Source organism: Durio zibethinus, chromosome 11, assembly GCF_047325235.1.
Source record: "Durio zibethinus cultivar Kanyao isolate XHJ-2024 chromosome 11, ASM4732523v1, whole genome shotgun sequence".
In the NCBI taxonomy this organism is placed as follows: domain Eukaryota; kingdom Viridiplantae; phylum Streptophyta; class Magnoliopsida; order Malvales; family Malvaceae; genus Durio; species Durio zibethinus.
In genome coordinates this window covers 21,904,638-21,930,821 of record NC_143172.1, presented here as the reverse complement: position 1 = coordinate 21,930,821, position 26,184 = coordinate 21,904,638, and the positions used below count along the sequence as shown (strand labels likewise).

Here is a 26,184-nt window from a genome sequence, read left to right as displayed (position 1 = left end):
CCAAAATACCCATTCGTTCACTCTTTAACCTGCCATGTGTTAGTAATAATGACTCAAATCCCATAATAAATTTGTTTGAGATTGGTTAGATATTGCTTGATGGACAAAAAGACTTGCAGAAGAAGAATTTTAAGAAAATAAAGATTTTTAAAAGGCAAGTTTGACTTACAAAAAAAAAATTTTAAGAAGAAAGAGATTCTAAATAGGCAAGTTTGTATGCTTATAAATAGGTGAAGTTTCTACAAGGTTAGTATGAGAAAAAGATGTAAGAAAGTTATAAGATTTTATGGGTAGACACCGTATAAATTATTAAAGATTTACGTCTTATAGATGTGCATGTTTATTTATAAGTGGACTAGAAGAGATTGAGATGGTTTATATAGATATGATGCATGAGTGCATATGGGTATATGTTTGATTATGTTGAAAGAGTGCACTTGGGTATATGTTTGTTTGAGTTGAGAATACTCCATAGGATTATAAGAGATTGATAGGGTCTACAAGTATTGATTGTTGAGTGGTTGATATATTTTGATGTATATTTTTAATTTTTTACAACTAGTGGATCTTATTTCTCATCTATAGATGTAGGTTAGTTAGATCGAACTACGTTAAATTATTGTTTCTTGTGTGATTGTTTGATAGTTTGATTTTGCTTTCATTGGTGTGATTGGATTGAGGCTATTTGACCTAACAAGTGGTATTAAAACTGTGGTGATCTCTAACAAATGGTATCAAAGCTAAACGTTCGAGACGTGAAAAGAGCTGAAGGTTCAATCCATGGGAAAAAGCAAGTCCAGATGAGCTTAACTCAAGGAAAAAGTTTGCGTTCATGTTTTAAAGATCAATTTGCATGAAACGTGAAGACACACAAGAGAAAATGATTGTGAGACTTTCATTATAGGTAAAGTCAAGCATGTCTAGCATGAAGATAGATGATTTGATAAAATTTGAGTTAAGGTGAAGATTGTTGGGAATAATGACTCAAATGCCATAACAGATTTATTTAGGATTGGTTAGATATTGTTTAATGGATAGGAAAACTTGCAAAAGAAGAATTTTAAGAGAAAAAAGATTCTTAAAAGGTAAGTTTGACTTGCAGAAGAATAATTTTAAGAAGAAATGAATCTTAATAAGTAAGTTTGTATGCTTATAAATAGGTAAAGTCTCTACAGGTTAGGTATGATAAAAATATATAAGAGAGTTGTAGGGTTTTATCGATAGACACCCCATAAACTATTAAAGATTTATGTCTTATGAGTGTGTATGTTTATTTATGAGTGGACTAGAGAAGATTGAGAGAATCCACATAGGTATAATGTATGGGTGCATATGGGTATGTGTTTGGTTGTGTTGAAAAGGTGCACATAGTTATGTGTTTATTTGAGTTGAGAATACTCCATAGGACTAGAAGATATTGAGAGGGTCTATAGGTATTGATTATTGAGTGGTTGATATATTTTGATGTATGTTTGTAATTCTCTACAACTAGTGGATCTTATTTCTCATCCGTGAATTTATGTCAGTTGGATTGAACCACGTTAAATTATTGTCTCTTGTATGATTATTTGATCATTAATTTTACTTTCGCTGGTGTGATTGGATTGAGGCTATTTGGCATAACACCATGAAACTCATAATCTTCTTAAAGAAACTGTTTGTTTTCTCTAATATTTGTGCCACCTTTACTAAATCATAATAGAATATCGTTTACACAAATTGGTGCAACTTTTCTAGAAGTTACACCATGGTACCATTCAAACCAAAAAGACACATTTGGACCCCAGTCATTAGAATATAAAACATTTTTTTCAATGGTTCAAACCTATTCCCACGTGGATTCATTGGTTGTAGACCTATGAAACATATAATAAGATACTCATATTCTCCACATCACTATTGTCTTTTACAAGTGTAACTAAGTATTTTTCATATGTGGGAATCTATAGTTTTCAATGATGCTTTCTTGCAAATTCAATGTATAAGCATCTTAAAGAATACCAAGACTTACGAGAAGTCTTTAATAGATGAATCAGAGAGTCCTCCCCAATTTTGGTTGCCTATAGACGAGGATACTTTTTGATTAAATTATTCATCGAAATACACTACCTAATTACACGTAGGCAAAAAAATTTATGAAACAAGATTTTCATATCCTTGATCTAAACCATTCACACCAGACATTGAGTTCTACTTCAAAACTACAATTGCTAAACCACTTTCATGGAACCTTTATTGGAATCCTCTTGAAACATTTGATGAGTCTCCACCTTATTGGCAAGACTTCATGACCCATTTGATTTTGATAATTCAAATCAATGACTAAACAATCTTGGTTATGATCTCACTCCAAAAATGGATAACTTCTACTTGAATATATTATAGATCATAGTCCCATTTACAAATAAAACCTTATTCTCAAATACCCCTATGCCTTATTCCAATCCAAATGTTTTGCTTGTATAATTAAAATATTTTCAATATATGTGCCTAGTCAACTACTCAAGAAGCATGAAGCCTTAGCATTTAGACAAAAAAAAAAAGTTATGTTGTCACTTCAAAATTGTCTACTTTTTTTAAAATGTGCTAGTCTTTTTGTTAGAGTCATTGTCACTATAATATTGTATAATAGTGTTAGATAACTTTTTAAGGCTATAAATATGTATAACTTTTTTCACTACAAAGGTAGAATTAGAATTCCAACTTACTCTATAAGATATTGTGTAATATAAGCTATGAATTTTAAATTCTCTTTTTTGGCTACTTTTTTTCTCCCAATCGAATAACTGATCAATCTATTGTTCTATTATTATGGTTTATAGTGATATAAGTAATATGCTCTGCAATTACCATAATAGTAGATCCTCTACATCCAAAAACTTAAAAGATTGATAAACTAACTTTGATCCACAAAAAAAAGTTATTGTAGCAAGGTTTATTGAAATCAATTACTCTAGCAAAAGGCATAATTGCATAAAAATTAGATCATTTGTTCGATATTAATGCCTAAAAGGTGCTTAAATTTGGAGAACTGACTAGAACACCTTAATTTATGTTGAAGCTATAAAGAGAATTTTAAAAAATTATCTGTATTTCAGAACACGGATTCTAATATGTAGATATGAAAATGGTTTTTTTTTTTACTCATATTATTTTCTTCTCTTTTCTACAATTGCTCCTCTTAAACCCCATACTTTTTTCTTCTCTTATTTTCTTAGGTTTTTTGGCTTTTCCTCTCTATTATTCACTTTTTTCTTCTCTAGACTTAGCAATTTATATTTTCATATCATCTCTCATGTCATATTTGACACGTGTAATAACACAAATATTAAAACATGAACATCATATGAATTATAAAACGTGTTTAAATCATAAACACAAATACGAAACATTTATTATACGTGTTACACATGACATGATATGATTAACACGTATACAATTAATATGTTTAAATGTGACACAAAAAAAAAAGAATAACATGAAAATATACGAATAGACACGATTAACATGAATATATACAAAAACATAACTAAAATAATAAATAATTATAAACTATTCAACATTTACAACTTAATAAACTTGGCATATTAATAATATGAAAATATACTTACATATTAAAAAAATAAAAAAAATTTAATACACATTTAATATGTATTTAATATATATATTTAAATTTTAATATATATTATATAACTATATTAATTTTTAATATCAAATTCAAAATGATAAATTATTAAAGTTTAAAAAATAAAATAATAATGCATAAGACTAATATTAATATTATTTTATTTTATTAATATAAAAAATAATTTTATAATAATTATTAAATGAGTATCATAATTAAATATTTAAAATAAATTTTATACGATATTAGATAACTAATTAAGTATCATAATTAAAAGATTAAAAATTAAAATAATCTTTATATATTTATACTATATTAAAATAAATATAAAAAATGTGTTGAATGTGTTAAACATGTTAAACGTATTAAACAATTTAAATATATATTCATATGATAAAATTAAATTAAACGTGTTATTCGTGTCATATCATGTCATGTGTTTAGATATATCAACACGTATAAGACACGAATTATGTTATGTCGATACTAATAAATATGAAATACATTTATTTAAAATATATATACGATTTTTTCTGTATCATTTTTATATCGTATCATCGTATTGTGTATGAAATTGTCATATCTATTCTTCTCCCATTTCCTTCATTGTTTTGCAGTCTGTCGACATCGCGTCGGCCACCACCGTCGATCAAAGCAGTTTTACCAATAACACAATCTGACCTGGAGAGGGTAAATACTCATGCTTGACGAATCTGTGAACATCAAAGAAATTGGAAGGAGCAGCTTTGTGGAAGCAGAAACAAATGCCTAGGCAAATAAAAGCGAAAGAGTGATGATTTTAAAACCTGATGTAAATTTGAGTACTTGGGAAGTACATGTTCCACCTAATGTCAGATTATTTTGCTTCAAATTCACTTGTTACTCTAAGACATACAACTATAGCTTCATATTACGAAGAAGACTTTTTAGTGTTGTGAAGCATACTCTAAGACATACAACTATAGCTTCATATTACAAGGAAGACTTTTTAGTGTTGTGAAGCCATGCATGTCATGTTGGCATGCGCTCGTTTGCAGAATCTGCAAAATTTTCATTCCTGTCAAAGCTCATTTCTATATATATATATATATAAAATATCGGTCGTTTACTTGTTTGTTCTCTTTAATTTTCTTTTCTTCTTTTTGTGGGAAAAAAGATTGATGTTGGAAAGAATTTTGTGCCAAATAATGTGCAATGAAAGATTTGGCTTGTATTTGGAAGAAATTTCTCATGCAGCAAAATGTCCAAATCATTTTATTTTCTTGCGGACTCTATTTGAAAGAAATTTCTCATGCAATTCTTATGTTTATTTTAATTGTATTTTACTTTTATTCCTTAGTTAAATTTTACTTTTCTTTTAAAAGATGTCATTTATTTTAACTAATTAATTATTATTTTTTCATATTCTTATTTTGAATATGCATATATCAGACACATATTTACAATTTTCATTCTATAAAAACAATTTCCACTTTGGTGGGTCAAACATGTTTTTCAAAAATCAAAAATCAATAAATAAAAAATGAAAATTAATTTAAAAAATAAAAAATAAAAACAGAAAACATTTTTTTTAAAACAATCAGAGCCTATAACACTTTCATTCTCCTCAACGCGTCATCTGAAGATTCCTCATTTGCATAAGTGACTAACATCCTTCATCATTATTCATTACATCCTTCATCATTATTCATTGTTTTCCAATGATGTAAGTTGAAAATGTAAATACCAAACATGTTTTAACTATTTTAATTGTTGAAAACAATTATTCATTTAAAAAAAAAAACACGTTTTTCAAAATTCAAAAAATAGAAAATAAAAATTAGTTTCTAAAAATGAAAATAGAAAATATTTTCTCAAACCAAACAATAGCCTAACATTTTCATTCTCCTCAGCCCTTTATTCCATGCAAAACAATGAAAGAGCCAATAAAGGAAGTAAGAAAGAGACGCATGCCAAAAGCATTAGATCTAGTTCCTAGCTAATGCTGTCTGTTGTCTTCTCTATCCATGGAAAAATTGAAGGTTTGCCCCTTGATAATTTTGGTTCTATTTCTTCAAGTTTTCTTCAAGCCTCTCAATGGCGGCCCCCAGACCACTCTTTGCTTCTTCCCTTTGTCCTGGTTCTTTAGCAGTTATATTCCCTTCATTTGCTTTCTCTACAAGCTTCAAGTGGATCCAACCTGTCCCAAAATGCAATCTTTTATTATATATATGTTCAGCCCTATAAATCACTCTTCTGTCTTTTAGTGTTACAACAGTGACAGACACCGGCTTCGATTACGTTCACCTTTAAAAGTGTTAAATGGTAACATTGCCTTGAGAGCATGATGTAAAAATACCTTGTGGTTGAATGACAAGGCAGAAAATTAGCATAGACTATTTTATCAAGGCTGATTTCTCCACCTATTCCTATCAAACTAACATTTTCCGTATAATAATAAGTAGCGACTTTGAAATTTGAGCAACCCACCCATTACAAAGCATTGGAGATAACCATTTCACTGTCATTCAAGAAAATATCAATATGCATTTATAAGGTGAAAATTAATTACCAAGAGGGAAGCAGAAAGCTGCTCCGAGAACTGAACCCAGCACCACGTTCCTTGCACGCCATTGAAGAGATCCAGGCACTACATATGTCAACAAATTTCAACTATGAAAGACGTTGATGGTAGAGATTAGAACTATGCTAGAACCCTTAGGAAAATGATTGCAATTTGTAAAAATCAGTTTCATAAGGTATGAATTATTACTAATTAGACCAAAGGTTGCAGCAGTTGCTGAACCAGCTCCAACAACATTGAATACATCATGGACACCCCGTTTCTCAGCCAACAAATTTTGTAAACCACAGAATGCAGCAGTGAACATTCCTAGGCGAACTCCACCAACAATTGAGCCACGAGTGACTCGGAGAAACCTTTTTTCCATTGCATCTCGCATCAACCGATACTGCTCCCGTTTATCTGGAGTGCTGCCAAGCTTCAACATTACTTCTGCATCTTTGCTCTGCCAAAGTACTCCCATGTTTCAATAAAAAATAATACTGAATAACAATAACCACATGAATTGACTATAAATATGGACATAATTGATCTCAAGACAAACCCAATGAACATTAGCAAGGGCGGAAAGGGCAATATCATGATTGTAATCAAAAGCAAACAATTTCCAGGACTGTAACGACGTCCATTATATACAAATTATCTCACGTTCAAACATTCCTGCAACTCCCTACGAACTAAATTGAAGAATTTTTATAGAAACAAAAAAACTTACAACTGAAGCAGCAGCTTCCTTGCTACCTCCATATAACATGCCTGCAAACACTCCAATGACTGTGGCTGTGGCCCAGTTTACAGTTCCAGCTAATCTTGGCGTTTCCTGATTTAGAAACACTGAAGTCAGCACATAGCAGTTTAGCTATAAAATAGGCTAATTGTTTCAATATAAGATTGATAACATATCAAACAAATAATAAGTCAAAAGAACTAAGATACCCACACATGAGCATTATCAAATCAACTTAAGCCATAACTAAAAATAATAACAAAAACTCCAAGAAAATATATTTTTACAAAAAAGGGTATCATCAAAATCAAGTTTTAGAAAATTGGAGCAAGCAAGGAAAACACATAATTGCAGAATGAGCAGTTGCAAGTATAGAATCATAAGCAACTCACAGAAATAGGAGAGTTTTTTTTACTGACAACTATCTGTTGTTTGACGTTGTATTAAAATTAACTTGAGTGGATCAAATTTCAGTTACAAACATAGATTATATTATGTTTACACTATGAAAAAAAAAAAAAAAAACCTGAAGAGAAATTGAATTGATAGAAAGAAAAAGACATACATAAGAGGGGGTTTCTGCAGGTTTTTCAGGAGCTTCCATTGATCAAATTCCGGTGTCGCAAAATAGAAGGAAATGGGAGGGTGATGGAAACGATTAAACTTTTTTTTTTATGCTTCTTGTTTTGTTTTACAGCCCTCGATTCCTCGGGAACCAAACAGCAGGAATCGGCTCCAAATAGTTTATTTTTCGCGGCTGTGCCACCGACTAAGGTGACACAGCGTAAGCGAAACCTTCCCAAATGTATCCCTCCTGTATCATGTGAGAAGCACGTGGTACACAATAGAAAATAATTTATAAAATAAATTCATAAAGGAAAAGAGACAAAGAAAAAAGAAAGAGTATCCTTAAAAAATGAAAGGCAAAAATACAAATTTGACCTCAAATTATGCAATTTGGGTCATGTTACTTTTGGCTCAATTGAACCCTCACCATATTATTTTGTATAAATAACAAAATAAGCAAACAGTCAAATGGCTAACAAGTCAGTTAACTCAACAAAGCTGGCATAATGGACTTTACACATAAAATACATGAATTTTGAAAATCAATTAAACTTAAAATATAATAAAAACCTTCTTCTCCAAAAAAAAAAAAAAAAAAAAAGGCTAATTCAAATCTATGTGAATCGGCTGCCTCGATGAGAAAAGGCTTCTGTCATTGTTCTTGTTCTTATAGACATTTTATCAAACACTTGCAAGTAGAGAAATTAAGTCAGAGCTTACCTCACAAGAAGAGGTTGTGATGGACAAGACAAACAACACTGGGATTATGGTTTTTGGTTGATAGGTGTTGTCACAAGAATAATGAGAGCAGTGATTTAGAAGGACCTCAAATTTTTAAGTACGTTGGTTGCTTGTTTTAAATATACTAGGTGGGTGTTCGTGCATGCCACGGCTTAAATTTTTTTTTTTTTTCATCCTTATTTATGGAATTTTTTGTTTGAAAATTTTATTTAATTAAAAAAAAAGCAAAAGTATAAAAATATTTAAGTAGAGTGACACGTAAATATTTAAATTAATTTTTTATTTTTATATAATATATTTTATAAAAATAACTTTTTATTTACATTTTCTATATGTGAAATTCACTTAATATCAAGTTTTTAGCAAAAAATTGATGAATACATATATATAATTAAATATACAATAAAATATACTTATATATATCATAGGGTGGTTTGGAGCGTAGCATCTTAAATCCATTTTTAATTCATCTATGATTTTATAAAAAATCGACTCGAAGTGATTCAATATTGATTTTTTATAAAACATTTATATCAAATTAAAAATAATAGAAATTTTTTGGATATTAATTGTTTTGTCATTTTGATTTATTTTATTATAAAATTGATCTAATTAAAAAAATATTAAAATATAAAAAAAATAAACAAATGAAGTGATATGTGTGCACCTTTGTTAATATTATTCTATTACAAAATTAATATAAAATTAAACAAATAATAAAATATATAATTTATATATATAAACCATGAGATGACTTAGGAAGAGCATCCTAAATCCTTTTTCTCACTCATTCCTACTTTCTATACAAGAATAAACTTAACTTGATCCAATATCAATTTTACAAAAATACTGTTATCGAATAAATATGGATTAAAACCTATTAGATATTAATTTTTTTATCAAATAAAAACGTTGTGGATTATTTTTTTTTTTTTTTTTGGGTTTTGCCATCTCTATTCACTAATTTTTTTAAATCTAATTAAAAAAATGATGAAATTAAAAAAAAAAAAACCAAAAAGCGATGACACGTGGATACTTAAATTGATCTCCAATTATCACAAAATGTATATAATTAAAAAATAAAAATCTAAAACAAAATAAATTATAAAAAGTAAAAATGAAAAAAAAAAGAAGTAAAGTTCATAGAAGATGTGGATAGGAGTGAGGAAAATTTTTAAAAATAAAAAATTATTTTGAAAATGTAATGTTCGATTCAGTTCGGATTGTTTTTTCTTATTTGATTTGGAGTAAGTTTGAATATTAAATATATATTAGGTTCGAATTTGACTTTAGATCGGAAAGTGAAAAACTAAAAAAAAAAATCAAACTAAACCAAATTATATTTTTATTAGCTTTTATGTATATTTTAAATTTTATAAAATAAAAAATTATTTATATCTAAATCTATTTAAATATATTAAAAATCATATTTAACTAATATATAAAAATAAAAATTTTAAATTTAAAAAACCAATGAACTGCATCTAATCGATAGAATTCGATTAGTGTAACATCAGTTTCAAGAAACGGAAGGTTTGAATTTGGATCGGATTTTAAATATCCATAATATCATATATTATCAGAAAAATCCAAACCAAATTTGATCCATCGACATCCCATTGAATTTAAAATATTAATTTATTAAATTAAAGTACTAAATAATAATTTTATTAATATAATATATATTAAATTAAATTAATAGTAAAATACATACTTTTATATATACTTTTAAATGAGTTGGGATAAAACACCCTAAATACGCTTTTGTCCAAATGCCGTACCTTATAAAAAACTTGACCTGTCTTAACTCTATCCTGATTTAAAAAAAAAATTTACCCTTATCAAATTAATATTAATCGAAACCCATCAGATACGGATTGTTTTGACATTTTTATTAATCGACATCTTTTATTACAAAATTTATCTAATTAAAAGTACAAAGAAAAGGCAAAGGAAGAAAAAATCAAATAGGGTTTTACGTGAACATCTTCATTGGCTTCTTTTCTTAACAAAATTAATAAAAAACTTAAGAAACAAAAAAAAAGGAAAAAAATGATAAGGGAGTTTATTGGGGTATTATATAGCAATCCCAATTAAATTTAAAATTTTATTTTTATAAAATTAAAGTATTAAATAATAATGTGATTAATTAAAAAATAAAAAATAAAAAAAATATAAAGGAAATGGTGTACCTCATGTACAAATTCGTTTGTTTTTTAAATGATATAATTTAGAAAACAAAAAAAAAATGAAATGAAGAAAAAAAAAAACTAAAAAAAAGGACAAAAAGTAAAAAAAAAAAAGTTGAATTACTACTGACATTAGCAATGATGAATTTTTCTTTAAACATTTATATCATGAATTTAAAAAATTAAAAAAAGTAAGGACTAAACAAAGAAAAATCAAATCTGGATATGATATCGACCCCTTGGCTAATATTGTTTTCTTTAAAAATAATCAAATTTAAAAATATAAAAAATAATGAAAAAGGAAAATACATTTTAAATAACAATATCAAATGGCCATATATTAAAAATTTTTAAAATATTTATTAAATTTTTTAAAAGGGAAAAAGTAAATAACAAAAAATAAAAAAGCAAAAGCAAAAGAAAAAAAAAGTTAAATTGCTTGACAAGTGGTGTACTCTTTATATCAAGTGGGTCAAAAAATAATTAAAATCCAAAAAAATTATTTATTAAATATATTAAAAATAAAAAATAAAAAAACCCCATGCCAGACCATTGGTATCAAATTGGTCTCATAAAAAAATTCTTAAAAAATCTTTGTTAAATATTTTCTCTAAAAAAAAGTAAAAAAAAAAAACCCAAAAAAGTTTAGTATAAATGGATCCATATATTAAAAATAAAGTCTTTTGAAAAAAAAATATTTTTAAATTTAAAAATATTTATTACATATAACCAAAAAAACAAATTAAAAAAAAAAGAAAAAAGAATTTGAGTTTAACACTTGGCACTTTCTATGCTCACTATACATGAGCAAAATTAATATATTAGATGTATGCATCATAATTATCAGAATCAATCAAACCACTTATTGGACCAATGACTTAGTGTAGGCAATTAATTTTGTTTGGGTATATCCTAATCAATTTTAATGATTAATTATGTTTTTGACCAAAATAACCCTTGATCAAACTCAGGTTAAAAACAATCAAACTCAGGTAAATTTGATCAAACTTAATCAAACAAAAGATTTTAAGGAAATTTAAAAGAAAACCTTTAAATTTGATCAATGCTTAAAATTCAGATCAAAATACCATTCGATTAAACTTAGGTCAAATTTGATCAAACTTGAGTTAACTCGAGAAAATTATTTCGATTTAGGTTGTTAAGGCTTAAAAATAATAAAAAATTGATTTGCGATCTTAAAAATCAAAGTTTGACTGAAAAAGCACCATAAAAAATCCAAAAACAAGCTTTAAGCTTTTCTATAAACTTGGTCGAAACAAGCTCAAATTTTGGATGTGAGCACAAATTTAGGTTTAAAGATCTCTATTATCATTTCTTGGCATAATAAAGTCATGGGATCGACATGTAAGCAAGAAATCTAAAAAGGTGAAGTGAAATGCCCTAAATTACTTAAAAGAGGCAAAATTATCTTTTCACATGAATAGACCCACATAAAGACAAGAGAATCTGCATTGAGTGATTTGAGCCCTTGGATTTTAAAGTATCTTAATCCAATGGCCAAAAGTCAAAGCCTTCCTTATTAAGCTTTATAGAAAAATGCTTAATAAATACGCACCTTCGATGAGAACCCATCCAATGGTCCTCATTAAAAGTAAAAAAAGGTGAAAGTGGCATATTGATCTCAAACCTTGGCTAAGATATAATCCAAGGGCTAGGAACAACCAAGACTCTCTTTATTTTTTTACTTTACAAGAAATGAGACATATTTATGGGTAGTTCTTCTAGTAAGACAATAAAAGGTGGAAGGGCTTAAATGGCTTGGTTTCATGATCCTTTTTCCTTTGGTCATTTTCTTATTTCATGAGAAAGTTAAACATACCTTGGCTTCTCTTTTTTTTTTTTTTTTCGATTTTAAGAGCCCCTGAAAGAAATGACTGAAAATTTAGACGAGGAAAAGAATGACAACTCCTTTGCTATGGTTATTTCATTTTCTTCATCCTCTTGGTGTGATTCCAAACTTTTGTCTTAATGCTTTTATAGATGAAATAAAATCTTGCTTTAACTTTTTCTATTGGTTTTAGAAACATTTGGTGTAAGGTTTTTATGGTAGAATCCCAAGTGAAAGACAAATAAAGTTCACCATTAAAGTCTTTAAGAGGTTTTGACATAACCCTTTTAATGGCTTGGTCGAAACTTCCCTTTCTCTCATGATGTTTCCCTTGCTTTGTTTCATGTGTTTTTGTCTTTTGCCTATTAAGATGTTGTGTTTATGTACTTGTTTAATATGATCTTGGAAATGGGTTTATTGTGGATGATTAGGTAGAGTTTTTTTTTCCTTTCTTGTTTTTATTAAATGCTTAAAATGATGATTATATGGCTTTTTTTGAAGGTGGACAAAATGATGGTTAGGAGGTCTTAGGGGTTTTAGCCAAAGTTTGTTCTCATGTTTGGTCGAAACTCTTTTTCTATTGTAAAGCCTTACATTGTACTCTTAAAAGTTTGTTTAAAGTTTTAATTTAAAATGTCTATGGTTTTGTTTTTCTATTTAAGTGTAGATCATATTTTTGTGATGATTTAAGGTGTGAGATAATGATAGTAAAAATGAGCTTTGAGATTGAAAATACCGTTGATAAGTTTATTTTGAAACTTGAATCTAAATTTAGTGTTCAAAGGTCAAACCTTTTTGTTCATTTATGTCATTTGCATAGTTTTAGCATGTAGCATTATATATTTCATCCATGATTATTATTTAGGTTTAGAGTTAATCACATTGGTTTTTACAAGTTATGTTCAAGCATATCAATCACATTTTGCATGATATTAATTCTTGAAAGTAAGTGTTGTGTATGAAAACGTGAGAATTATCATAATTAAACTTGTTTCAAAAGTTCACCTAAGTATTGAAGATTTGTGAAAAGGTTTAAATTATAATTGATGCTCCTTTTCAGTCCTAAATCAATCCCTAAACCCTAATCAAACTCAAAGCATTAGGTCAAACCTTAAAACCCAAAGTCAAACCTTAAAATCTTAGGTTAAATCCTAAACCTTAGGTCAAACCCTAAACCTTATATATCAAACCCCAAACACTAGGTCAAATCCTAAAACTACTCAAACTTTAAATCTAGGTCAAACCCTAAACTTACCTGAAACCTTAAAATCTAAAGGCAAACCTTAAGCCAAAAGTCAAATCCTAAACCCTAGGTCAAACCCCAAACTTATCCAAAATCCTGAAATTACTTGAAACCCGAAACTCTAACGAATCTTGAACTTTAATCTATACTTCATTCATGAGCATTTTTAATTGGTATGTATATAATTTAATTTATTGTATTGATGTGTTTTTTTAGTGGCATTTACATTATCTAATTTTTTGCATTCATGTGCATTTTATCATTTTATGGCAAATGAATGGTTTCAAACAAAAGAAATGTTTTAGAAATAAAATGAGATAATACTCCAAGTAAAATAATTCTTAAAACCTTACTTAGATATTAGAGGATTCTTAACAATATTTTTTTTTATAAAGAATGCTCTCTTTGTTTAGACGGATTATCATTGAAATCCCAAAGTAAAGAAATGTTTCCGAAATTGCACCTAGACATTGGAGCTTAGAAAATGTTATGTTGCCAAAGGTTTTCATTTTAATCTAAAATAAAATGATTTGCATTTTCAAAGAAATAAAAAATGAGATTTTATGCAAATAAATGAAATATAAGGAATTATTTTTAAATATTAAAGCTAAGGCCATTTTTATCAAAACTCAAGAATAATATGCAATTAATTGGTACTGTTTTTAAAATAGGCATTGTAAGATTGCTAATCATTCTTCACATGTAACTGTATTCTTAAACTTAACTTTGTTTTCAAAAACAAAAATCATTTTTTTGATAAATTTTAAATTAGTTTTAGAGTTTTATTAAAAAGAAAAATTTTTTAGGTGGCCAATTATACCTACAAAAAAAAAAAAAGATTGATGGTAATTCCTTATTTTAATTTTTAAAATTTTCATCTTGCGATTGGATTTCTAGACTCATAGGTTTGCAACACTCAATATCTAAACTAGTTCATTTTTATTATTAGACCAAATTTCCAATTAATCCATTTCAAACCGTATTGAATTGATGGTTTAATTAATAAATCGATAAATTAGCATGTTTTTATTGAATCAATCAGGTTTTTAATTTTCTTGTAGAATGACTTTAAAAATTATAATTAATTTAGTTTTTTATAGTTAAAATTAAGGATAGTTGTGTTATTTAACTAAAATAATATATTTTAAAGTAATTTAGAAAATAAAAAATTTAAATTTAAGTAATTTTTTAACCAATCAAATTTAAATAATTAAATTGTGTTAACCTCCCTTACACTTTATGCACACTAAAAAATAACTTAATAAAATATAACCTTTTTCTCATTTTATTTTTATATGACAAATTCAAATCAAATTAAAGGGTAAAGATTTGGTTGGTTAAAATTAAAACTTTATTTATAATTTTGGAACTTGATTGGTTTTATATCAAATATCATCATTTTGAAAGTATTTTTTAAATTTATATTTTACACGAGTTTTCTCACTTTTTTAGGATGGCATTTTTTTTGTTTTCAAGTCTTTAGGTATTAACTTTTTTGGTTTTTTAAATTAATATGGTTGAATTATTTGATTAGTATTTTCATAATTTGAGTTAAGAGTTTAAATTTTAAATTTATTTTTGTAATTTAAATTTATTATATGTTTTTTAAATAGATATTTTTCACACTTATTATTTTATATTATATATTTTAATTTTTTAAGTATGAAATTATCTAAATAAAATTTTATTATTTATTACTTAATAGATTAAAATTTTAAAATATTTATATTTTTTAAATATTTTTATTTGTTCAATAGTTGATTTGAGTGATCCATTGGTTGAATTAGTGACTCGATTCTTTGAACGGTTCACTATCTGGTTCGATTTTAATAATTATTATATATTTTTTAATTTGGGTAAAATCATGTTGATAATTCTATAAAATAAAATTGATTTTAGTGTTTAAATATGTGATTTTTGTTTGGTTCCTAGTAAAATAAGTTGATTTTTAATTTTAATATGTTTAATTTGCTTTTATGTGGAAAATTTTAGGGAAAGATGAATTCTTGGTGATTTTTGATGAAATTGGACGGAAAAAAAAATTAGGAATGCGTAGACTATTTAGGGGTTGCCAATTGAACTTTTGCCTGTGCTAGAACTGCCAAGGGATTAGAAGAGGATGCATGGGATTTTTGTTATCTCCAAAGACTGCCTAAGTCGAGACACCAAGAGGGGCTGCCAAGAATTCAAATTTAAGGAGTTCCAAGAAGCTAATTCAAGATATATAAGGACTCCATCTTGCCGCGTAAAGAAGCGATTGAAAAAAGGTAAATTACTTTGACAGTCTCTAAATTTTGAAATGAATATTGCTTTGACCTTTAAATTTTAAAAAATAATATATTAATCTGTCTATTTTGACGTTCATAACGAAACGATCATGTTTAAGGTTAAGGGATAAAATAATACTAATAATTAAACAAATAAAAGTTCGATAAAATTTATTTTTTAATTTATTTTTATGGATATTAATTCTTATGTATCTTTACTATTATTTTCGTAATGCTAATTTTAAGTCAATTAATATTTTTTTCAAAAAAATATTTGTTAAGTTGCAATTAGACTTATTCATAAAATGAGTTATCAAATAGATTCACAAGTTAAGCTCAACTAGAAATGAGTTTTGAACATGATTTTTAAGACTTAAATTTGACTTGATTAAATTATTATTTATCAAAAAATATATTCATTTAATTTTTATTTTAAAATAAATTTAAAACTATCAAAATATTAATATAAAATTTTTTTAATTTTTTAATATTAAAATGGACATATTAGTGTAATAGACAAGTCAAACTTGACATCGAATAAGAGTTTGAAAGTGTCGTCCAAATTTAACGTAGTTCATGAAAATCTCTAATTTAGCTCAGTTCATAAAAATCTTTAATTGTAATTTAAATAATTAAATTTGTCATTTTTTATTAATAAGTAGTAGTGTGAAATTTATAATATTTCATTGAAAATTTTATACTAATATTTTATAGCTAAAAAAACTTGACTTTTGAATAAATATTTTATGACGATATATAACCTAATTGTATGTTTTAAACAAACAACAAATAAATTTCAAAAACTAGGTAATTTTCATTTTTCAAGATATAAAATTTTTTCTATCTTAGAATTGAATTAAAAAAAATATTTGCTAACAAAATTAAAAATAAAAAAGTAATTTATTTTTATGTAATTATCAAAATTATTAGTACTTTTCTTAGTAAATATTTATTGTTATAATTGTAACAAGTAAAAAAAATGTATTATTATCCATTTTTGTAATTTTATATTTGACTTAATAATGAGTTGCCAACTATTTTTTAACAATTATATTAATGGTTTTATTAAGAAAAAAATTGTTTCGTTATTACTATAAAAATATAAGGATCAATATTTTATTTTTTAAAATTTGAGAACCAAAATGATATTTATCTCAAAATTAAAAAACCTGATTTACTAAAAAAAAAAAAAAATTTACCTTGTGTTTTACTTCAAGAAATCAAGATCAAGCACTACAGCAAAATGACGTATTAGCGATAATTTTGTAGTGGCCTTTCACTTACAAACACCGTTAGTTTTTATGTTTTTATAAAACTTCAGGCGTTTATTATCCAAACGCCACCAAATATTCAAATAACGGTGATGTTATTTATAAACGCCATACAAAACTTGATATTAGAGGCGTGTCTCTACTAAAACGCCTTGAATTTTTTTTATTAAAAGTTTCAATGAATAGTTAAGGCGTATTTTTGACAGACAACGCCTTCAATAATCAAATCATAAAAAATTATATGAGATTAATGAAGGCGTTGTCTATAAGAAATGCCTTTAATATTTAGACTAAAAATTTTCTCGGGCTTATTAAATTTTTTTTATTTTCTGCAAAAATTATTTCAATATTAAGATTATCAAATTGTTTAGATTGTACGGATGTTTACCATAAGGTTGTTGGTTCGATTCATCCTTTAGCCTTTTTTTAGGTTTAGGCGCAGATTATTTGTTATTAATTATTCTAGGCGTTTTCTTGGCAAAAACGCCTTCATCAATTGGTTTAAAATTTTTTTCATAGAATATTGATGACGTTTTTCATGGAGAGACACCCTTAATAATCGATCAGTAAATTTTTTTTTTGGATTTTTAAAGGCGATTTTGTAAGAAACGGCTTCAATATTTCATAGACAAAACTTGGATGGGATGGTTGAAGGGGTTTTTGGCTCCAAACGCCTTTAATATTCCCAACGATAAATTTTAATTGTTTATTGAAGGTAGCTATATCCAAAAACGTATTTAATATTCCCAAAGATAAATTTTAATTGTCAAATTATTGAAGCTGACTATATCCAAAAACGCCTTCATAAATATGTTGTTGGGATTATTGAAAGCATTACCTGTAGGAAAATGCCTTTCATAATCCATTTGATTAATTTTTAGTTTGTATTATTGAATGCATTTTTTGTCCAAAATGCCTTTAATATTCCAGACAATAATTTTCTAGAGGGATTATTGAAGGCAATTTTGGTAAATAACGCCTTCAATGTTTCTGTTATGGGTGATTGAATGTGTTTTCTTGCTGAAAATGCCTTCATTAATTGCATCAAAAAAACATAATTGATACTTTATATGTGAAGTCATTTGTAGGTTTATGCTCAGAAAAACGTTTGCTGTCAGTTGTATATTTATGCACAGAAAATATTTGGTTTATCTATCTGATACTATAAATTACATTTTGGAATTTGCATAATGAACATTGTTGTATTTCAAAAAATTGACCATACATCCGAAATTAAAACTAATAACATTGCCATATTAATTTATTTTTCTGAAATAATCGTACTCAGTAATTTAATAAGTACACATAGTGTATTCATATTAAGTATAACAATAATATTAAACCAATACCCCCAATGTACAAACTTAAAGTTTCTTTTCAACATGGCATGTTAAAAACATTATAACAATTTGTTCCATATATATTTACATTCAACCAAAAATATATAACCTGAAGGTTTATCAACATTAATAAATGACAATACATAATCATACTATTTTTTACGGACTTCATCCAGCTCCTTTTCCGTGAAGCTTTCTTTACCCTTCCACCAAAAAAAAATCGTAAGTAAATGTTAAGAAATGAGAACATAATGTACCATTTTAATTTTTTGAATATATAACGAGTTAATGAAATTTATACTAACCTTGAATGGTGTGGTCATAAGATCATGTAACATTATCTCCTGTATAAAATGAAAGACATAATATCCACATTCAGTATTACCGGGTTGACGAGGTACCTAAAAATTAAATTGAGTCGGTTTAAAAAATATTCATCTACACAAACTCAGTATGAAAAAAATAAATTTGACATTTACCGATAATAACACCCATTTCGGTTTCTTTTACCTTCTTATTAAATGTAGATATTATCCTAAATTGAAAAGAAAAAAAATTAGTGGGAACATAAATAAAATTTCTTATAAAGAAACAGAACATATACAATATAATAAAGTACTGTAATACCTCTTTATAAAAGTTTGAATATCGAGGTTAGGCATCACTGTTGGATTAACTGAATTAAGAAAGTATGACGTGAGGATTTTGTGTCAATCACAATAAGCACCTAATGATGACTACAAAATAATAACAATGATATACTCAGAATACACATAAGATAATAGAATGGAGCAGGTTGAAGTAAGTAAGGTTGGAATATAGCTTACTGTGCATTATACGAGAGTAGATAATAATCAACCGATCTTTTCATGCATAGGATCACATGATTAGCACGATACATGACTGTGTCACTTTGCTCACTAATGAAGTTAAGGTCAATGAATCTAAATTTGTTCATCAACTGTCTCTCCTTCAGCTCTCTATACAGGAAGCTATACGATAATAATCAACATTGCTGGTTAGTATTACACCCTAATACTAACTTACTACATATTGAATGTGCATATTTGTATTTATAAGCTAACCTCATATAAGTAACGATTTCAGTAGCTGATAATTCATCCATTTCATAAAATTCTTTCACCTCATCCACACCAATGAAAGAAAATGGTTGTTTATCAAATAAGTCTTCCTTAGACTTAATGGATATAAAGTTTTCATTAGTACAATTCTTTAGTGAATATTTTATTAACTCATCCATGAAAACCTAGGCAAGGGTCAGACTTTGAGTCGTACATCCTCCTATAATATTTAATGAAATATAAGTATTAAAATCAAATCAATCAATTTAATAAACAAATTAATATTCAAATTATAAACAATATCATACTTCTTGAGTGGTAACGGATGATGGGATGGCTTCCTTACTTGCAACAAAAGCTTCTCGTATGGGGACGATGCTATCAGGCTGGGGGATTCGCATAACCTGTTGCATTGCTGCCAACATGGACTCCAAAGCAGTGAGTCTTTGCTGTTGGCCATTGAGACGTTGTTCCTGGTCATTAATTTGTTGCTGTTGTTACTCAATTATTGCTTCATATTGTGAATTTCTCATTCGTGGGATTTTTGGTTGTTTACCAAAATACGTTGAGGGCAAGACAAATTTACCAACCCCACAAACCCGACCAGGCCTTTCTTTAGTGCCTAATGCTAAAGACAAAAGATTTTCATTATACTGGGTTGCTAGTTCACTAGATTTTACTTTGGCAGCATAATAATCCTAAAAGATAATAATAAACGGGGTTGTTAGAACAAATCTACACAAGCTAGTATACACTCATGCATACAACCACAATGCCAATCATACATTATATCAAAAAAATAGTTATACATATAATCTTTTTTGCCATTTTCTCGGTTGCTTCATCTACAAAAGATCCATCCTTCCGTAGATGTCTTTGTTTCTAGACATTCCATCTAGAAACTTTTATGTTTGAACTCATCGATTCCTATTAAATAACCACAAAAAAATGAGAATGTATGAAATGAATGTTCATAAATATTCATTAATGAGTATAAAACAACTGTGCGAATACGTATAAGCTCATACTTCACAATTGCATATCCTTTTCTTGCTATCCGATGCTGATATTACTGTTTTGGCTCGAATGTTTCGATGTTTTTTTTATTTTTTACAAAATCAAGAAATTACGTCAATCACATATAAAGATCAAAGGCTATATTGCATAAAAACTTATAAACTTGGACTAATTTGGTAATGGGTTTGCGTACAAAAAAATCTTTTGAAAGTTGATGTTGAACAAAATTTGTCCAATCTTCAACACTTATGACATCTGCATATGCCACAGGCGGAATAGCCAAAACATCACCTTCACCAGCCAACGATAAAATATATTGGGTTGTCAATCTGCTTTTAAAGTCTCTGAAAGATTTTTCAATAGATTGCAACATAATCTTTTTACACTTAATTGGGACGTCGAATCATTCCTAAATAAGTTAACACAAATAATATCAACACATTGAATTTTAATGAAATGATCATATAATAATTTTTACGAAATAGTTGAATAAGCATACCATAATGGACTGTCATATCTCATCTTTTAAATCATCAGGAACTCATCGTCAATCGATGTACGTAATTAAAATCCTTCAACGGACGATGGCTCTAATATGAGTAACCATCTTGTTCCAACATAGGCTGCCCACTTTGATTGAAGTCAACATGAATTTTTGTGTCAGTCACTTTGATTTGTTTATTTGGGCCCATTTCCTTTCTTTTTTGGCCAACACTTTTTCCTTCTGCATGTTCATTAAAAAGAGAATGATGTTGTTTGGAGTCCATATTACTTGTAATATTGATCATAATTATACGAATTACAGAATATGACCCTCTAAATTGATCATTGTACTTAATTTAATACAACTAATACCATACTATGTATAGAAATAGCATTTAACACACCATTCAGCAATGTGCTTATACATACCCTTCAGCAAACCACTCAGAAACACCATTCAATCCCCATTCAAACCCATTCAGTAAAATAATATCAAATAACAAGGTTCAGTAAATCATTCAGCATGAAATATTGTTCAGACCTTCAATATCATACAATACTATTCGACAATACAATATCAATCAACAAGGTTCAGCGAACCATAATATTTAATGCATACTACATAAAAATAGCATACTTGTAATATGAATAGAATCTTGGACTACTATGCTGATGGTGATGTTAATTAAAATATATAAATGCATATGTTAATATTAAGGAACTAAAAAAATAAAAATTCTCTATTAAAGGTGTAAATAATATGGTAAACTAAAAAAAAAAAAAAAAGACTTACTAGTTAAAACAGAGGTTCACAGTGGTGATTTGTTGAAGGTCGATGGTGAGGAATGGGAGAAAGAAAGCAATGGTCAGCTAGAAATGTGTTTAAGAGTTTGGTTTGTTTGGTTGAATAACGTAGCTTTTAGTTGTTTTGTGTACCAAGCTTATGCAAATTCCTATGTTCAAGGTAGGGAAATGAATATAAAAATAATTATAAAAGGCATTTCCATGAAACAACGCTTTTAATAATCACCTAAAAATTTTATTAGAGACTATTAAAGGCATTTTTTACAAAAAAAGATGCCTTTAATTATAAGCCTTTAAAATTGTCCAACCAACTTATTAAAGGTATTTTTTTTATAAAAAAAAATACCTTTTATAATTCTTAAAAATTATAAAAGGCATTTTCAGTAAAAAATCACCTTCAATAATTATGGATTTCCAATGTTTATAACAATTTATTAAAGGCGGTTTATAATAAAAGACATCTTTAATAATTCATAAAAAAATTTTGAGGGAAATTATTAAAGGCATTGTTTCTGCAATTGTCTTCAGTTATTATCTACAAACTGTGATAAAAATTATTAAAGGAGTCTTTCTTAGATGTACACCTTCAATAATAATGTTAGAATTTGTGTGGCGGTATATAGAAGGTATTTTACAGTAGATGACACCTTTAATAATTCTCAAAATATTAAGTGAGAAAATTTTGAAGGCGTTTATTATTCAGTAATGGATTACTAAGGTTAAAGGTATATTGAAGACGCCTTTTCTAATAAACACATTTTATTACCATCGTGATATATTGAAGGCGGTTTATAATAAAAGACACATTTAATAATCCACGAAAATTTTTTGAGGGAAATTATTGAAGGCATTATTTTTTGTAACCACCTTCAGTTATTATCTACAAACTGTGATAAGAATTATTAAATGAGTCTTTCTTGGATGTACGCCTTCAATAACAGTGTTAAAATTTGTGTGACGGTATATAGAAGGTATTTTATAGCAAAAGACGCCTTTAATAATTCCCAAAATTTTTAGTGGAAAAATTTTATTAGAGATTATTGAAGGCATTTTTTACAAAAAAGATGCCTTTAATTATAAGCCTTTAAAATTGTCCAACCAACTTATTCAAGGCATATTTTATAAAAAAAAATGCCTTTTCTAATTCTAAAAAAATTGTAAGAGGTATTTTCACTAAAAAACCATCTTTAATAATTATGGATTTTCAAAGTTTATAACAAATTATTGAAGGTTTTTTATAATTAAAGACGCCTTTAATAATCCGAGAAAATTTTTTTGAAAAATTATTGAAGGCGTTGTTATCTGCAATCGCCTTCAGTAATTATATACAAACTGTGATAGAAATTATTAAAGGCATCTATCTTAAATATACACCTTCAATAACAGTGTTACAATTTATGTAGCGGTATATAGAAGGTATTTGACAGTAGAAGATGCCTTTAATAATTCTCAAAATATTTAGTGAAAAAATTTTGAAAGCTTCTATTATTAACAAACGCCTTCACTAATGGATTACTAAGTTTAAAGATATATTAAATGTGCCTTTTCTAATAAATGCTTTCCATTATCATCGTGGTATATTGAAGGTGTCTCATAATAAAATACGCCATTAATAATTCAAAATTTTTTTTTGAGGGAAATTAGTGAAAGTGTTGTTTTCTGCAACTACCTTCAGTAATTAAATACAAACTGTGATAGGAATTATTAAAGGCGTCTTTCTTAGATATACACCTTCAATAACAATGTTAAAATTTGTGTGACGATATGTTCAAGGTGCCTATAATATATTCAAAAAATATGTAGGAGGGTTATTATTGGTGTTTTTTGTTAATAAACGCCTTCTATAATCCTGTCCAATAAAAATCTTCCCAAACTTAGCTCATCCAATCACCAACTCCAAGCTTCATCTTCATTATTATATTATTTCTCTTTCCAAATTGAGTACAATTTACTTTCCCTTTCCTTCCACTTTTAGTATTCGAACATTGTCTTTTAAAATCCTATTTTGACTATTCATAACTTATTGACTTTAGCTTTTACTTCATTCAACTATTCCTTTAGCTTTTGTAATTCGCGATTTTCTTTTTGGTGAAAATAATTTCTACAAAACCCACTTTATTTCACCTTATGTCAACCCCAAGTACAAATACTCTTGGGTATTGTTTACGTTAGCAGTAGAGTTTTAACAATCATAATATTTGGTAGCTGATAAATTACTTCACAATAAGGAGTTCTCGTTTTGTATAAGTACTGGTCTTGTTATTATCTTTTGTTTAAAACATAGTAAACTATGCAATTGTACATATTCATTTTCATATTAATTTTTTATATACATTTGGTATGATAATGTAACAACTAATAAATAGATAAAAGTTGGATGCAAAAGTCAAGATTAAGTCAAGAGTACAGAGATGGAGTGAAAAATTTTCTTAATTTTGTATTTGAAAATGCAAGTGAAGATAATATGATATTATGCCCATGTGTGAAATGTGCTAATATCGAGTGGCAAATACATAAAGTTATTTATAAACATTTAGTTTGTATTGGATTTCTATCGGGATATGTTAATTGATATTTTTATGGAGAGTCTGTACCGTCAAGGTCTTTCACTATAGTTTTTTCAACATCAAAGGCTCTTCATCACCAACAAGATCCCTTTATAGTAGATGACATTGAAAGCATGTTGCAAGATGCTTTTAACATTCATAACCAAAATTTTTCTAATCTTGCTCCCTAAAATGAAAGATTTAATCAGTCCAATGTTGAAATACATGAATTTGGTGAACCTGAGATAGGTGTACGTGACCAACAATTTAGAAGAGAAGCATCTATGTTTTATAGGTTGCTTAAGGAGATGAATGAAGAATTTTTGGAAAGATCGAAGCATTTAAGGTTATCTTTCTGTTTTTATCTTTTTCACTTAAAATGCTTATGTGAATGAACGAAAAACTCTTTGACTTTATTATTATAGTTTATGAAAAAAATGTTTCTTTGTGTAAAAATCCCTGAATCTTATAAGGAATCAAAGAAGATGATTAAAGATTTAGGCCTCAGATATGAAAAAATTTATAGTTGTTTCAATGATTGCATGTTGTATTAAAGGGATAGAAAAAATAAAAAATCTTGTCATTTGTGTAGTATTTCTCGTTGGATCAACAAAAACCTTGATGAAAGGTTGAATGATGATGGTGATGAGGTATGTGTCAAAAAGAAGCCTGTTAAGGTTTTACATTATTTTCCATTAATACCAAGCTTCAATGACTCTACATGTCTTTCAAAATTACAGAGTCAATGGGTGGTATCATGAAAAGCAGACAGATGAAAGATCATTGAGGCATCCTATAGATTTTTTGGCATGGAAGTCATTTCATTCTAGGTTCCAGACTTTGCATCTGATCTTTGAAATGTTATGCTTGGACTGGCATCAGATGGATTCAACCCATTTTAAATGATGAATATTTCTTATAGTACTTGGCCAGTTGTATTAATTCCTTACAATTTATCACTATAGATTGCTATGAAGCAACAATCATTTATATTGTCTATGATAATTCTCAGGAAAAAAGGTCGGATAATGATATAGACATCTACTTACAACCTCTTATTAAAGAGTTAAAGTAATTATGAGAAAGAGTTGAGATCTATGATGTATCAAAAGTATAGAACTTCAATATGCACTCTGCTTTATTATGGACTATCAATGATTTTCCTGTATATACGAATTTATTTGGTTAGAGTACAAAAAGTTGTTATGCTTGTCCATGTTATGCTGCATAGACATGTTCGATGTGGTTACATAATGGTAAAAAGTTCTGTTATATGGGACATCGTCAATGGTTAGATGATAATCATCGATTTAGATTCAAAAAATATCTCTTTGATGAAGTTAAAGAGTTGAAGAGATTGCCTTTACCCATTAGTGGGTTTAATATACTATCAAAGTTAAAAGATATCAATTTCATATATGAAAAAATGACTCCATCAAAAAAAAGAGTGAGGGATATCTTTGAAGGTGTCTGGCCTCGCATTACACAAGTTGGTGATAGTCATACAAAAGTTGGTGATCTTGATGTTCAAAGTGTTGAAGAGGACAATGACGTAGATGACCCCAATGAGTATGAGTTATGAAAAAAAAGAAGTATATTTTTTAAGTTGCCTTATTGGAAATATAATTTATTATGTCATAATCTTGATTTGATGCACATAGAGAAGAATGTTTGCAAAAATTTTATCGAGATAATTCTTAATGTGAATAAAAGATCCAAATATAACTTAAAGAGTAGGCTTGACCAGTTGATATGGGGATTTACCCAAACCTTCATCCGATGTTGCTTCCTAATGGCAAATATCAATTGCCCGCTGCTTGTTTTGGGATTTTTAAAGCTAAAAAAGATGTATTTTGCAAGGTTTTGAAAA

General features: G+C 27.6%; 1 protein-coding gene across 1 annotated transcript; it reads right to left on the bottom strand.

Annotated features, from left to right (window-relative positions):
* Nucleotides 1-5,422: 5,422 nt before the first annotated feature.
* On the bottom strand, nt 5,423-8,372 carry LOC111290256 (Mitochondrial import inner membrane translocase subunit Tim17/Tim22/Tim23 family protein). Its single transcript, XM_089768311.1, has 6 exons — nt 8,203-8,372; nt 7,481-7,729; nt 6,904-7,008; nt 6,378-6,633; nt 6,177-6,254; nt 5,423-5,804 (listed from the first exon to the last, which is right to left on the bottom strand). Exons 2-6 carry the CDS (start codon nt 7,517-7,519, stop codon nt 5,671-5,673), a joined length of 612 nt encoding a protein of 203 aa, XP_089624437.1. The 5' UTR covers nt 7,520-7,729; nt 8,203-8,372; the 3' UTR covers nt 5,423-5,670.
* Nucleotides 8,373-26,184: the final 17,812 nt, after the last annotated feature.